This window comes from Camponotus vicinus, unplaced genomic scaffold, assembly GCF_025532165.1.
Source record: "Camponotus vicinus isolate PSW18456_S1 unplaced genomic scaffold, iyCamVici1.0 SCAF_10, whole genome shotgun sequence".
Taxonomy (NCBI): domain Eukaryota; kingdom Metazoa; phylum Arthropoda; class Insecta; order Hymenoptera; family Formicidae; genus Camponotus; species Camponotus vicinus.
Genome location: NW_028141946.1, coordinates 1,316,534 through 1,330,847, shown reverse-complemented (window position 1 = coordinate 1,330,847; position 14,314 = coordinate 1,316,534). Strand labels below are relative to the sequence as shown.

The window sequence follows — 14,314 nt, the reverse complement described above, 5'->3', positions numbered from 1 at the left end:
TGAGCAAACGTAAAACAAACGTGATTCTATGATAATAAAATGCGAAAGGAATTATATTTTTATATAATTTTATTAGATAATTAAAAATTTAGCAATTGTTAAATCTAACATTTTTTCTAGTTGCCATCTCTTTTTAGAGAGCGAGATTACATCATGCGAGACCGAATGTTTGAAAGTTCGAGTTGGAACGTTCATATATAGAGTATGTATTAGGGACGCGACGGGTCGAGCCATGAACGCTGGTTCAGCTTCTTTTGTAATAGAATGAATGCACATGGTGCCTCGTTCGGTTACATGCACGTTGAGCCTGAGCTTTCGTAGTGTTGGTATATTGGGATATCAATAGTTCACGTTAAGAGCGAAAGGGGTTTATCTAGACGGTCTTACGGGGAATGAGAGCCAGCGAGATTTTACATTACCAATTTTCTTTCCATTTCCTTCCATTTACATGTGTAATAGTCACGTTTAGAAAAATTGGAAATATTCATTGTCATATAAAATTCCGAGTCGAAAAGAAAGAAAGAAAGAAAGAAGAATAAAGATTTCGTACTTTTAATAAAAAGTCCAATAACTTTACAGATTATTTAATTTGATATTATTTATATGAGATGCATTAAATAATGTATATTATATAAAATGATTTATTTGAGGTATTCTTAAGTTTTGATTTTTAAATAAATTTTATTCGTTATCGTTATAAATAAACCAATAAATGAAGCGATGCTAATAAGATATTATTAAGACTTTGGACGATAAACAGTTCCCCAGAATTCTCCTCACGATTCGAGCCCTTGTTACTTGAAAATTGTTTACACATACTTGGATGTATCTCATTTACGCCGCCGTTTGCAGTTCGGCCTAGAATCAGTTCGCCTTTCTAGGAGTACGCGATGCTCTGAAACTGAGTCTGGCGTACATACCTAAGCGTCCTTCCTGCGCGCATTTATCAGGATTTCCGAAGGAAGCTAGAGTTTTTAAGCCGCCATAAATTCTCATACTTAAAACTCGCAAAAACCAGAAACACGATTCTCGATATGGCGCTGCAAAACAACGTCGTTTATTTCGCGTAATTCGTTGGGGCACTTTCTCTATCGAGTAATAAGGAACGTCTAAATTATAATTTCGAAAATGCTGTCTTGTCGAAACATCACAGACGTGAGTTTCACCGTATCCTCTTTTTGCTATTTGTTTGAATAAATCATATAAAATAAGGGAATTTTCTTCTTTTTATATAATATTAGAGTATTTAATCTATTTAATCAGAGGATGGGAAACACATTTGAGAAACGAGAGAGAGAAGAAATAAAAAAGAATCACGATTAACTTTTATACATATGTATATATACGAATATGCACGTGTGGCTGTGTTTTTGCATGGATGTGTGGATCTAGGAAAGAAAGAGAGAGAAAAGAAAGAGGGAGAGAGAGAGAGAGAGAGAGAAAGAGATGGGAGGGGGGTGGAATTGAGCAGGGAGCAGTTATTATCTATCGCTCTCGTTACCACAGGTTGCTCGTAAACCGGCCGCATCAAGGGGTTGGAGAGAAGCGGGATGGAGTGCAAAAGCATAGGTAGAGGTAGATACCAGTACTCATATCGTCGTCGCCGTCGTTTCGTACCCCCGCATAGCAGCACCAACGGGTAAATTCCCACCCCTGACTATGCCCATCGGTTACCCCTGCAGAATATCACACGGGGAGTGTGAACGGACGGCTGTGTCTGGGGGGCTGTTCGAAAATCTCGACTCGCTATTCTCTACGCTTGGCCGATCGTGAATGAAAATCGAGATACTCCGCCATAAAATTTTTAATTATATGTAGCAACTGTCTATCTTCTCCATTTTATATCAGTCTCTCGTCTCTATCGACGATAAAACGAACAAAATTATATCGATATATAATTAACTGACATATAAGTGATAAATATCTTTTAATTATTATTATATATTTTACATCCCCCCAAGAGTGAGTTTCTTAATTTATATACAGTTATAAAAATATTATTTGATGAATGAAGCATTATATAATCATTTTATATTTATCAAATGCATATACACATACAGGGGGTGTTATAAGTTATTAAAATATAATTTAATTTTCACCTATATGTTTACATAAAAATCACATGAAATTTATACCATATAATAAATTAAAAAATAAATAACATTAAGATGAAACGTCATAGAAAGAGAAATGTCATTAACAAAAAATATTTTTTTTTCAAGTCTATTTCCTCTCAAAGCTTGTCGGTCTAATTTTTTAACACAATATACATATGTAGTCTTGAAAAAGAATACGTCAATTTATAACGCACACGTATAGAAACCGCGATGCGAAATATGCGATTTCTCAAGGCGGAGAGCCAGGTATGCATCTACATGTGCATGTGGATGCATACGTGCATGCATGCGGTCGAAGCCCTAACTGACAGGCAAGTGGAAGGATCGGCGAGAGAGTTTCGAATTGAGATCGAGTTTTTTGCGCCGGGGACGGCGTTGAACGAGCGCGAGTGCGCGAAACCCCCCGCGGGGCAACAGTGCGCTCGTCTCGCGACAGGGGGCAGCATCACCATCGCCGGCGCTATACCGATATTCTGTAGCGTGTAGTTGCTACGAGCAGCCGTTGCACCAGGAACTCATAAATCTCCGGGGATATAGATGGCTCTAGTGTCGCGTGAGGTTGCAAGCTACCCCATGCAGGGTAGCCCGTGGAACGCCCTCCCGTCCCTACCCTGTCCCCCCTTACCCGGCCCACTTCATCGTCCCTCTCGTTCCCTCGTCGTCACCCATCCATTCCATGACCGAATTACCGGAATCCCACCTTCCGGGCCGAAGGTGGACCTTTCGAGACGAACGGCGCTTGTTCTTCAATACTGTTCAAAAATGCATGGACGTTTCGAATAGTATTGTCTCCGCGCGCGCTTGAAAATTGATTAATAACAAATAATACAACGGCACGTCGTCGAATAGAATAGAATTATTTTTAAGCGATGGTTTTTATCAGGAAGGGAATGAATTAATTATGTATTGAAAAAAGCGTCAGCAATTTTTCTTTCCAAACGTATCGTCAATGTAGCTAACAATTGAGAAATAAATTTTATGTTTATATTTAGAACATTTTATTTAAAAAATTGGAAAATTTAAAAAAAATTTATCGAAAAAAGTGATTATTTTACTAGCATTGATGATGAGTAGAGAAGAAAAAAAATGTAAAGACTTAGCTCTTAATCTCTCCCTTTTGTGTCCCTGCTGCGTTTATACCGCAGACATGACTGATGCTCGCAACACTATCTAAAGAGAAATATTTCTTTATATACTAGCCAGTTGAGGTGAAAAATATCATTCTACATTTTTACAGTGACATATACTCTTATAATTTCGAACGTGAGAATTAGAAAAAATATGAAATTTTAAGCTTCCAAAAAATCTGATCTAGATTATAAATTGATAATATTTTAAAATAAAAAATTTAAACCATTTTTAAGAATATAATGTGTTCGAGAAATTATAAAGGCTCTAAAGTTTTACTACAAAATGTAATCTATATTTAGTAGATTTAAAATATTAGCCAACGAGGAGATTTTAGAATATGTGAAAGAACTAAAAGTGTGCCTACAATAATAAGAATGAATTATGTGTTGATATGACTTCAGTGTAGGAGTAAAACGAGTACTTGGAGAGTAGGTTGGAGAAAAAAGAAAGAGAAAGAGAGAGAAAGGGAAAAAGAGGAAAAGAGCGGAAGATCCAGGGACCAAACAGCCAACCAGCCAGCCAACCAAGCTAGTCGGAGAAAGAAGAGAAGGCGACGCTGATGATGAATCACTCGTTAGAAGCGAGTGGGAGCGAAAGAGAGAAAGAGGGGAAGAGAAAAGGAGCAATAAGACGATGATGCCATGCAAAGTCGACGTTGGAACGCGCTAGAGCGAGTCGCTAACTGACTTATCTACACATCAGAGTATGCGGCTCGTTCCCCCAGCTCGGCCTGAGATGGAACATTTTGAACGTTTCAGACATCAACTTTAATGAGATTTAGAGAAGCACTTGCTCGGCCGTTAAAAATTTCTAAAATTGCTAATTCCCAACAAATATACAAATTAAAGCAAATTAATAATTAATGGCTATTGAATACAAGAAACAGACATAAAAATTACATAATATAGGCAACATAATCCGAAATAAATTATATGAATGTCATGATGAAATCGTTGACGATGTCGGGGCTTATCACATTTTTGTATCAACGTGTATACAACCAGCGCTTAAATCTTATTGGATACAACGCTCTACAAAAGGATAACGATCGAAAAGACGCCGTAACCAATCGGCAACGAGAAAACTGAATTCTTCCCGTGGGCATGTCGGACAAATCTGAGGGGTCGGCTTGCCGAGGAAATTGGGTTCGTCTTACGGAGATCTACCTAGAGGAGTGCACAAGTAAAAGAAGTTTCAGTATCATCAAAGAGTGTCTCGAGTCCCGCGCGTTTATGCGCTCACACACCAATAGAGCTTATATAGAAGTTGCGTTCGCTCGGTCATGGGTAATGGTTTTACGAGCGTCAAGGGTGATATAAAGAAAATGAAAAACACACCGGCACTGTTGCCGGCATGCACGGCATATAACTAACTACGCTGCCACCATGTCCCCTTTCCTTTCCGTGTCTACTTCTTAAGTTTGTACAGCGAGGGCAAAACTCTGGCCGCTTCAAGATACCACCCGCAACTTCATCACCTCAATGAGAAGCGTACCAATTAATCGTGCACGTTCAAATTATAATTACATACATTTCTCATATTTATGATTATTATTAAATATTTGTAAAACGTTAATTTTAATGATAAACATTTTTTTCAAGTATTAAAAATAGTATTTCCATAAACAATCTCTTTCTATCATCCCTGTTAGTTTGATTTTTTATTCAAAATTCGGCAAGAAATTATGCAAATTATTATTACCTAACGCGTTAAAACGTTCTATAAAATAACTAAATTTTTTTTCGTGAATTTTCGAACCCATTGAAATAGCGTTGATTTACTTACTCATCATAATATTGAAATGGGCTTTCAAAAGTTTGCGCGAGAGTGCATTAAATTTACTCGTATCCATAGTTAAAGAAAGGGGAAGATTTTATAAGAAAGTTGGCTATAGTATGATGATGAAGGGTAGGAGATGAAAGGTGCCAGTTAATTGTGATACACTTTGCGGGGAGGTTGCGTCGGTGAGTGAGACGGTTGTTCGACTATACAAAGTTTGGAAGAAGCGGAAGTATGCGAAGAAGGTACCCGCAAAGCTTCTCGCTCTTTTTTTGTATTATTATCCTATTACTTTCCTTATTCACGTTCAGAGAAAACTTTTACTTCATCACGCGTCCCTCCCTAATACATGCACCTTACGTCGCTTCTGAAAATATTTTCGGTTCCTTTGCAAGCGCAAAATATATAGTGGCGCTCTCGTTTACATGACCATAAGAAAATGTATGCAAGAAAGTCGTCCCCTGTAATGCAAATATAAAATTATTTCCCTCCAAGAACCATAAAACGTGTAAACGGAAGCACGATAAATTGAACGGGCTATATTTATCATAAAAATACGCGAGATGAAGGAATGTATCTAACTCGTTCCACTTTTATTCTAATCCAATCTTGGGCGCGGCCTACATAAGCTGTCGAGGAGCCGGAAAGTGAATAGAGATTGATGGAATTAATCGCATAGATTTCTCATGATACAGATACAATGTAAACTGACACACTCGTATAATTATACCTGTTGCCAGATAAAACATGACTTCTTTCGTTCTCGAATGAAATGAATGGATAGATTATTCATTCATCCTGCATTAAACGAAGCGTGTAATAGCACACACGTCGCGAATGATCGTAATGCCTGAATTAAAAGCTACTTAATCCTTCATTTAATTTTTATGAATATCCTTATCAAAAACATTATGTAGGCACGCCGTGTTTTACTCCAATAATACAATAATTCTTCATTGATAACATCTCTCGTTAAATTCAATCAGATTTAAATTTTTATTGCTCTCAGTTTAACATCATAATTTTTTATATTTTTTTGTTTGACTATAAAAAATAATATTGAAAAGTATTACTAGCGATGATTTACGATAATTTCATACCGTAACTGAAATAGTTAAATCGCGTATGTTAAAAATAACTAACCAGACAGAGCAGACATATGCTGAGCGCTCCGGCTAGTTGACTCTCGAAAAGGAAAGAGAAAAAAAAAATTATGCGGACCTTAGGTCTCGTGTTGAGAATTTCGGCGCGCAACGTAGCCTGTTTCACGAGCCGTCTTGTCCCATACCCCGTCGAATGAGAGACGGAAAATACGAGGAGGAGACAGGGGGAGAGAGAGAGAAAACGACACCGAATCCTCCGTTTCCCTTTCGCCTCGCATGGTTCTTCTCTATCTCTCATTGGACTTTGAAGCCAGGGGATTCTCGGAGTTTTTATATCGCGGTCCCTTATTGTTGTGTAAATGCGGTGCAATGGCGCCGAGAGCCAGAGTACCGCACACTTTTTAATGCTAATATCGTCGAGTGTGTGAGAGTAGATTTTTAAAAATATATACTTTGCTCTCTCTCTTTCTCCGCGTGTAAAATGAATACCGGAAATATACATGTTATTAATTGCGAAATGCGCTAGTTTTCCTTGATTAATTTAATTTGATTAAATTAAAATTATTAACGGTAATGAAACATCCATGTTGAAGCTAATTCTTATTGCTGGCAATTCTATTGCAATCTAAAATTGCATCTCGCGTAAAATAATAAAATAAAGAATTTTTTTATATTAAATTATACTACTTCGATAAGTATATAATTTCTAAAGGAGAGATTAAATAATAATAATAATAATAATAATAATTAAAATCTATCCAAGTATACAGCGATATAAAATGTAGCGTAACATCGAGCCAAATCATAAAAGTTTCCCTTCTCGTACGAACGCTCCGCTTCCTCCATTAGCCTATCTACATGAGCGTCTCAAATGAATTTGATTGAATGAAGATTTTATGAGAACTGCAACGATATCAGCTCATAATGACGGCTATAAATGTCGTGATAAAATCAGCAAGCAGAATTATTACCTTAACATAAGCATCGATGAAAGACGTGAAACGATGTAAAATAAAGTAATGATTTAAAGTTATGAAACACGTAAAAAATCGCGAAAAAATATTAATGTATATTTCGAAAAAATGTAAAATCTGTAAATATACAGTCCAAATTATTTGATATACATATACTTTGTCCACAAATTCGATGAAAAAATTTAATTAATTATAATTGTGAATCTTAATAATTATATCGCAATATAAATGTATAATTTTGCAGAAATGCTAGAAAGTGTTATATTACGCGAACGATTGCGGTAGAATCGAAAAATGTATCCTCGCATCTCGGTGAATGGAAAGATTGACCGATAAAATCGCAAAGCGATGCGATTTCACGTTCGATTATCTCGGTATCTCGGAATTTTTCTAGGACGACCGTGTGTACGCAAGGTAGGTCAGGGTCTGATTGCAGGAAGGAAGCAGTTAGGCCCGGTTAAAGTCGTTAAGCCAAGTTTACGAGGTGTTACCGGGAGCGTAACCTGTAAATCTCAAAGGCAAGTCGCGAGAGGGAGAGAGAGAGAGAGAGAGAACGCGTGCCAGTGGCCGCCCTTGGAAAGGCCGCGGAAGGGGTAATGGATATAACCGGGATGTAAGAACCGAGGTAAGACTACTTGGGCGCTATAAACGCTTTTATGGATCGTAAAATGTCTTCCTTTACAGCCAATAAAGATCCCTGACCTACCAGTTTGGCGAGCGGCTAAGTGAACGCGCGCGCGAGTAGAGGGAGAGAAAGAGAAAGAGAGAGCGAGAGAAAGAGATGCGATGGTGATCGCGCATCGATCTGTCGGAATCGTGCTTTACTACGCAATAAAATCACGCAGCGTCGCCGGTACTTTATTTCCTCTTCATGGGGCTGCGCGAGTCGCGTGGGGTTTATTGGATTATTGACCGATAGCTCCGGGGAATGCATTCGCGGGGAAAATGTGAATAGCCCTGCCGACTCAGCGGCGCGCGTTTATACGACCAATACCGATGCACGTGCGCGCCGTGCACATGCACATGCACATGCACGGGCGCGAACGGCATCGGAGGCATCGACGATTCGACTCACCACCGTCGAGAGGGAAGCAGGAAGGTCGTGAGTTACTATATAACCACGTCGATAAAAACAAACCATAAAGCGCATTACGGGCGATCATCGAACTACCGTTCAATATATCCTGCTTGGTGGGTAGAGGTAACTTCTCCCCAAATTGAGTTACGCGTTACCGATGGAGAGATCGGTAAGGTAGGCGCGACTCGTTGCCGACCGACTAACCCTGATTCGTGCTGCCACCTATTGTGACAGTGGTTAAGTGACAAGGAAAACAAGTAAGACCGCGCGCGGAGTGTTACATGAAACGATTCAAATTTTGATTATTTCGCGTGTCTCGCGCGCTCCGTATTTACTATTCGTTGACAGTCAACGTAGTCGGTGTGTAGTTTGATAAGTTGGTGTCACCAAGTAGCAGAAGAAAGTTTTCGCGATGAATGACCGGCGCCAAAAAATAGATGTGTCCACGCCTCAACCACGCCCACGAGCGGGGGGATGAAGCAGCCATAACTAATCCAAAACCTTTGAAACCGATAGATGGCATTGCCCTATTGTTTACTGTCCATTCATTGTTACATGCTGAATTGTGCATATATCTACACAAAAAGGATATAGAGACTTCAGAAACAAAACAATACCCCGCCAATCTAAAAAATAGGCTCAACAACATGCCGTAGATAACTTGCAAACGAGGGTGCAATTGCAACGAATCGAAGGAGATCTGATAACCTGAGACCTAGGAAAAATCTCTCGGTGAGCAATCTTAGAGTAAATTTTTTTATTATAAGAATATTTGTGCAGACACTTCTGACTTGAAAAAACATATGAATTAATCATCGGATGTCATCGCGATCGTTTTTTTACATCACCCGCCTAAATCTTTCTAAATTGCTTTTTCATGTTCCCCGTCAAAAAATATCTTTACATATATCTTGACTCACAGAAGCCAATCCACATTTTATTCTTTTTTGGATGACGCATGGAAAAATTACGATTCAGTTTTTTCAATGAAAAATTCTTGACATAAAATTTTATTTTGTATATATCTTACGTTTACATCTACTTTATGTTTAATTAAAGTCAGATTAGAGATAAAAATAGAGAATAAGCGAGAAATGAGACGAGAGTGCAGAAAATAAAATGAAGAGCTATCATGATCGAGATTATTCGAATCTAGTTTCTCGTCGCACGAATCACTAATTGGCGGGGAAATCGATCAGCATTCTATTTTAGGGATATAATCGTCTCCTGATTTAAATAAGCGTGATTAAATAAACATCACCGTGGGGCGTTATTTAATCGCGATTCAAGTGGCGTACAATTACTCGGAGTTAATCGAGAAATCGTTTCGCTGTGTGTGTCGTAATATTACGCGCAGTCGCGGCAAAATTTATGCCCGAACTTCGTCGTCCAAAGATACCAAAAAAGAAATATTAAACGCCCCAATAGATTTCGACGAATAAGAAGTTTCGATCCGAGTTTTCTACCTGGCGTATTTCCTTTCCGCTGCAGACGTTTCGAGTATTTCAAGAATGTATGATAAACTAATCTGCCATTTTACTCGGTAATGTTTCTCTTTTTATCTTGTAAAGTGAGAACATATGTATCTAAAATATTCGATATCTACATATTTTATATTATATTAATATGATTAACAAAAATAATCATTTACTATATAAGTATTTTTTGAAAAAAGGAGGTTCAAAAAAATTGTAGACGTTAAAAAATATTTTCCCACACACATAGGAAAGTAAAGATACAGATAAATAGACTCGCGTACGCGGCGTACTTTTAAGTTAAATTAGTAAAATCAGTATTACATTTTTAAATCAGTTCTTTAACTAAAACACATAAAAAAGTTTAAAAGATGATAGAGATTCTCGTGAGTGTGAAAAAGGCGGGAACCTTTCTTACAAACTGCCTCGACCGAATGGCAGTTTATTTTTTTCAAGAATGAATGGTTGACCCTCGATTAAAACTACAGATTATACTGCGGATTTTTTTGGGATAAATAGCGCCAACAAGACTATCGTCTTGTTCTTTTTTTTACCTGACTAGACTTTCTACTTTCTTTTTTTTCTCGTGTTATTCACCTGCAATTTATCGTTTCTAAGTTTCTTTCTTTTTTTAGGTTTTACGCACATGACGATTTTTTATTCTACGGTTACAACTATCGCGATATGAAATATCGTAATTTTTGTTTGGTACGAGAATCACGTTCATATATAATGGTCAACGGACGTAACATGAGAAAACTGATAATCTTTTTTTTATTTATTATTGGCAGAGTAAAAACAATAGACGCAATATTTCAAGTCTGCGTTTATAGCCCTCTTGGGATGCACGTTTAACGCAAGTTAAATACACGCGAATAGCATAACTTAGAAAATTATGAAGGCACGCTTGTACGCGGTTTATCCTCATTAAGCCCGCCGACTAAATTTAATTTTAAGGCCACTGCTGCTAAAAGCTCGAATCTCATTTTTAACGCCGCTTTCAACGTTTATACAAGTATCATTTTTTTAGTGCATAGCACATAATCCTAACTGTTGCACCAAGCGCATATATCCTCGTTTTATTAATTCGCTAATAACGAAAACAAAAATATATGTATTATAATATATATATAGATTATTACTGAAGTGCAAGGGCTCTCGCTTTACAAATAACATCTCTTCTTTAGTCGATTTAAAATCTACTTTGTAATATCGAAACATGATAAAATTTGTCTCATATATGCGAAATATCAAATCAAAAATAAAATTATTTTAATGAATTGAATCTTAAGAATTAAACATTGATTATTTCACATTTAACTATATAAACTATATTAACTATAATAAATTTTAACTATATAAACTATATTAACTATAATAAATTTTTGACTTTGCAATTTAAATTTTCAAAAGAGTTGACGTTTCTAATCATATTTTCAATACAGAAGAAAGAATATTCAGACTGTAAAATTTGCCAGGTATTTCAGTAATATTTTCTATATAGTTTAAGTTAAAAAATTATGATTTAAGTATAATTCTTGATTGAATTACAATCAAGGAGAGATGGGGGGATAAGAAATGATTACAAAAATCACTCACCTTTAATACAGCTGTGTACATTGCGGTGCTAGTAGAGGGTGGTGTGGATTGACGGTGGGGTGGTCAGGGGGGCTCCGATGCAGGGCGTACCCCTAGTTGCCCCCCTCGGGTCCCCCACCAGCCCCTTGCTGCTGATGTGCAACCGCCGCCGCTGCCGCTGCCTTTTGCGCCTGCGCTTGCTTCTCCTGCTCGTTTAGCTCCTTGATCGCCTGAATCTCCTTCTTCAACTTCATTCGCCGATTCTGGAACCAGATCTTGATTTGCCGTTCCGTCAGGCAGAGCGCGTGTGCCATCTCGATCCGCCTCCGCCTGGTCAGATAGTGGTTCGTGTGGAATTCCTTTTCGAGCTCCAAAGTCTGGTAGCGCGTGTAGGTCTGTCGGCCGCGCCTGCGCATTCCATTCGCCCCTGCAAACAACGACATAAGAATTGTGGCGGGCTCTCCCTTTGTTCTTTTCTCTAATATTATATTTATCGAATATAAAAAAATAAAAATACAAAAAATTGCGGCCAAATTAAATAACTCCCAACGATATATTAATCGAACTCTGTCAATATGACAGACATGATTATCTGATTGCGCTTCGGACAGAGAATGCTGAAAGAAACGCCAATTTCGATGACAATACGCGAATCTCGGCGAGTACTTAAAATTGAAAAAAAGTTGATTTTACGAACGCGATAAATTTTCATTTACTGATACTCAAAGACAAGTAGGTACATCGGCGAGCATCACTTTGTGCGTGATGCCAATTGAGTACGTAGATTACGCCGGCTCGTCATTCCATCCCCCGCTGCTTATCTTGCTCTAAAGCGAGTTGTTATCTTTATGAGCTGCCGCTTAAGATACTTATTAAAAGAGCATTCTAATGAATTTCTGATATCCCGTGGCGCTGCGAATATCAGACGCGGCGATATATAAACGAGGCCCGCGCCGATAAAGGAAATGTGTAAACGGCTTAAAATAAAGCGTGGCATGAGTCGTTCTCCCGGACAAACGGGAGAAGGTAAGAGAGTATACGACGGCGGGAATAGGTACTGTTGAGCAGTCACTTGGGTACAGTAGCGGAGTAAGCCCCGACAGTGGGGCGCAAGCTCACCTTATCGGCCATTACTGCCTCGTAAAAACCCTCCCGTTTCACCTCTGCCACCGGTATCCAACCTAAACCGACCTCTCTCCTCGGCCGAGAGTCCTCCTTTTACTCTGTTTTCGCTCGCATACGGTGCGTGCCCAAGTACATAAATATCTATAATATTGCGATTTCCGCTCTCTATCGGCTTATCCTTCCGTGTTCGACCAGAATCGGTCTTCTCGATGACCAAGAATATTATTTCATATTTTTATTTCTTTCAAAACTGTCAATGACAATAATCCGTTTGTCGAAAGGTTCAAGTGCAAGAAAATTAATCGATGGACACTTGAAAGTTTGTAGAAAAAAATCTGTCTCTTGGGATATGATTGTTGGATATGCGGGAATCTAATATGTTTCAACATCCCGATACGAATCTAGTCGCCCAATAAACGCTTCAAATTTATAATCGCATCTGTACCGATCTGTTATCAACAAAGTGCATAAAATCACACGGCGCGTGATTCACGCATACGCTGCCGCAATTCCAGACGACCATTGTATCCGTATCATAGCCGGTACACCGAAACAAGGTTTATATCGGAGCGTGATGTTTATTATCGCGACGTAATCAAGTGCCCCGCCGTCCGAACCGCTATCCCTCCGGGCGCCTCATCCCACTCTCCTTGCCACCCCGTGACAACCCCCACGATTCTCATATCGGGTTGTCATGTTGCCCCGGCTCGCACCGAGTACAGAGGGGGCGTGGAATTACAACGCGGCGTATTTTTAACGGTTATTTGTCACACGGATCGCGCACGTCGAGCCCGGTTCCCTGCCATCTCGGAATCTCCCGTCATACCTTCCTCTATCATTATAACTCCCACAGAATCGTCCTCCATGTTCCATTGGCACGTGCTTTTTCGAGATGCGCGGTAAGGATAGGTGCAATAAATTCCTTCTCTCTCTTTCTTTCTTTATTAAAACTATAAATGAAAATAGAGTTGTCCCAAATTGCTTTTATATAGATTAGCAAAGTAAACAATATGACACTCTAATATTATTTGTCGGATCTATTATGTCTGTTATAATCATAAGATTTTTTCATAGAAATTTTAACATTTAATTATGAAAAGAATAGTCTATAATATAAAATAAAGTATAAAAGAAACTATTATAATTTCTTTTTGTTTTTGATATTTTTTGTGAAACTGATTTTTGCGAATTTGACAAGAAATAATAAAAATTTTATTTTTACGGTTTTCATTTTTTCATATATTATCATCATTTAATAAGTTTTTCGAAAATGTGTATAAAATAATTTAGAAACCATCTTTCTATAAAAATAATTTGGAAATGATCTCTCTTTTTTAATTATTCTCGCTCTTCGATTTGTTTCAAATTCACAAACTAGTGAACTACTCTCGCCCTCCGCATGACATCTTATCCATGAGATATCGCGAACCAAGCGAAATTAGGGGATGAAATATCAAGATTACCGCGCTCCCCGTAAAGTAAAAAGAGGTACGCATGGTTGCTTAACCGAAGGGATGGATAAATTTTATGCTAAGACCCCTTTAAATGCTTTCATTTGGAGGGAGAAAGAAGAAGATCGGTAAGGCATGCCAAGAGGAATTGGTTGGCTAAACAGCAAAGCAGGAAAACCGTAGAGCATATTTAGAAGAGCGAAAAATATTTCGCTCGTTATTCACGCCTTTCTTGAAAAATGCTCGCCCGTATATCCTGGAAAATTTCAACCCCGCCCAAACCTTCATCCGACGAATTGTTCTTTCAAAAGTCTGAATTATAATAAAAAAAAAGTTCTAAAGAATTATGCGCAATACAAAATATGTAAAGTAAATTTATCTTATTTTAACAAACTCGCAAAAATTCGTATTGAAAGCTGCTGAACTTAACATTTATCTATAAATTATAATCAATCCAACTAGTATACTTTTATTGAAAAAGAAACAATCTTGGAAAACAATCG

The 14,314-nt window shown here is 38.0% G+C and overlaps 1 protein-coding gene across 3 annotated transcripts in view; it reads right to left on the bottom strand.

The window, feature by feature from the left end:
• Ubx (ultrabithorax) overlaps positions 1-14,314 on the bottom strand; it is a 179,055-nt gene that overhangs the window by 86,452 nt on the left and 78,289 nt on the right. For all 3 annotated transcript variants that reach the window (XM_083079439.1, XM_083079440.1, XM_083079438.1), the window contains exon 4: positions 11,257-11,662. In XM_083079439.1, coding sequence (XP_082935565.1) covers positions 11,320-11,662 — 343 coding nt within the window. In that variant the 3' untranslated portion in view covers positions 11,257-11,319. The remainder of the gene's footprint in view (positions 1-11,256; positions 11,663-14,314) is intronic.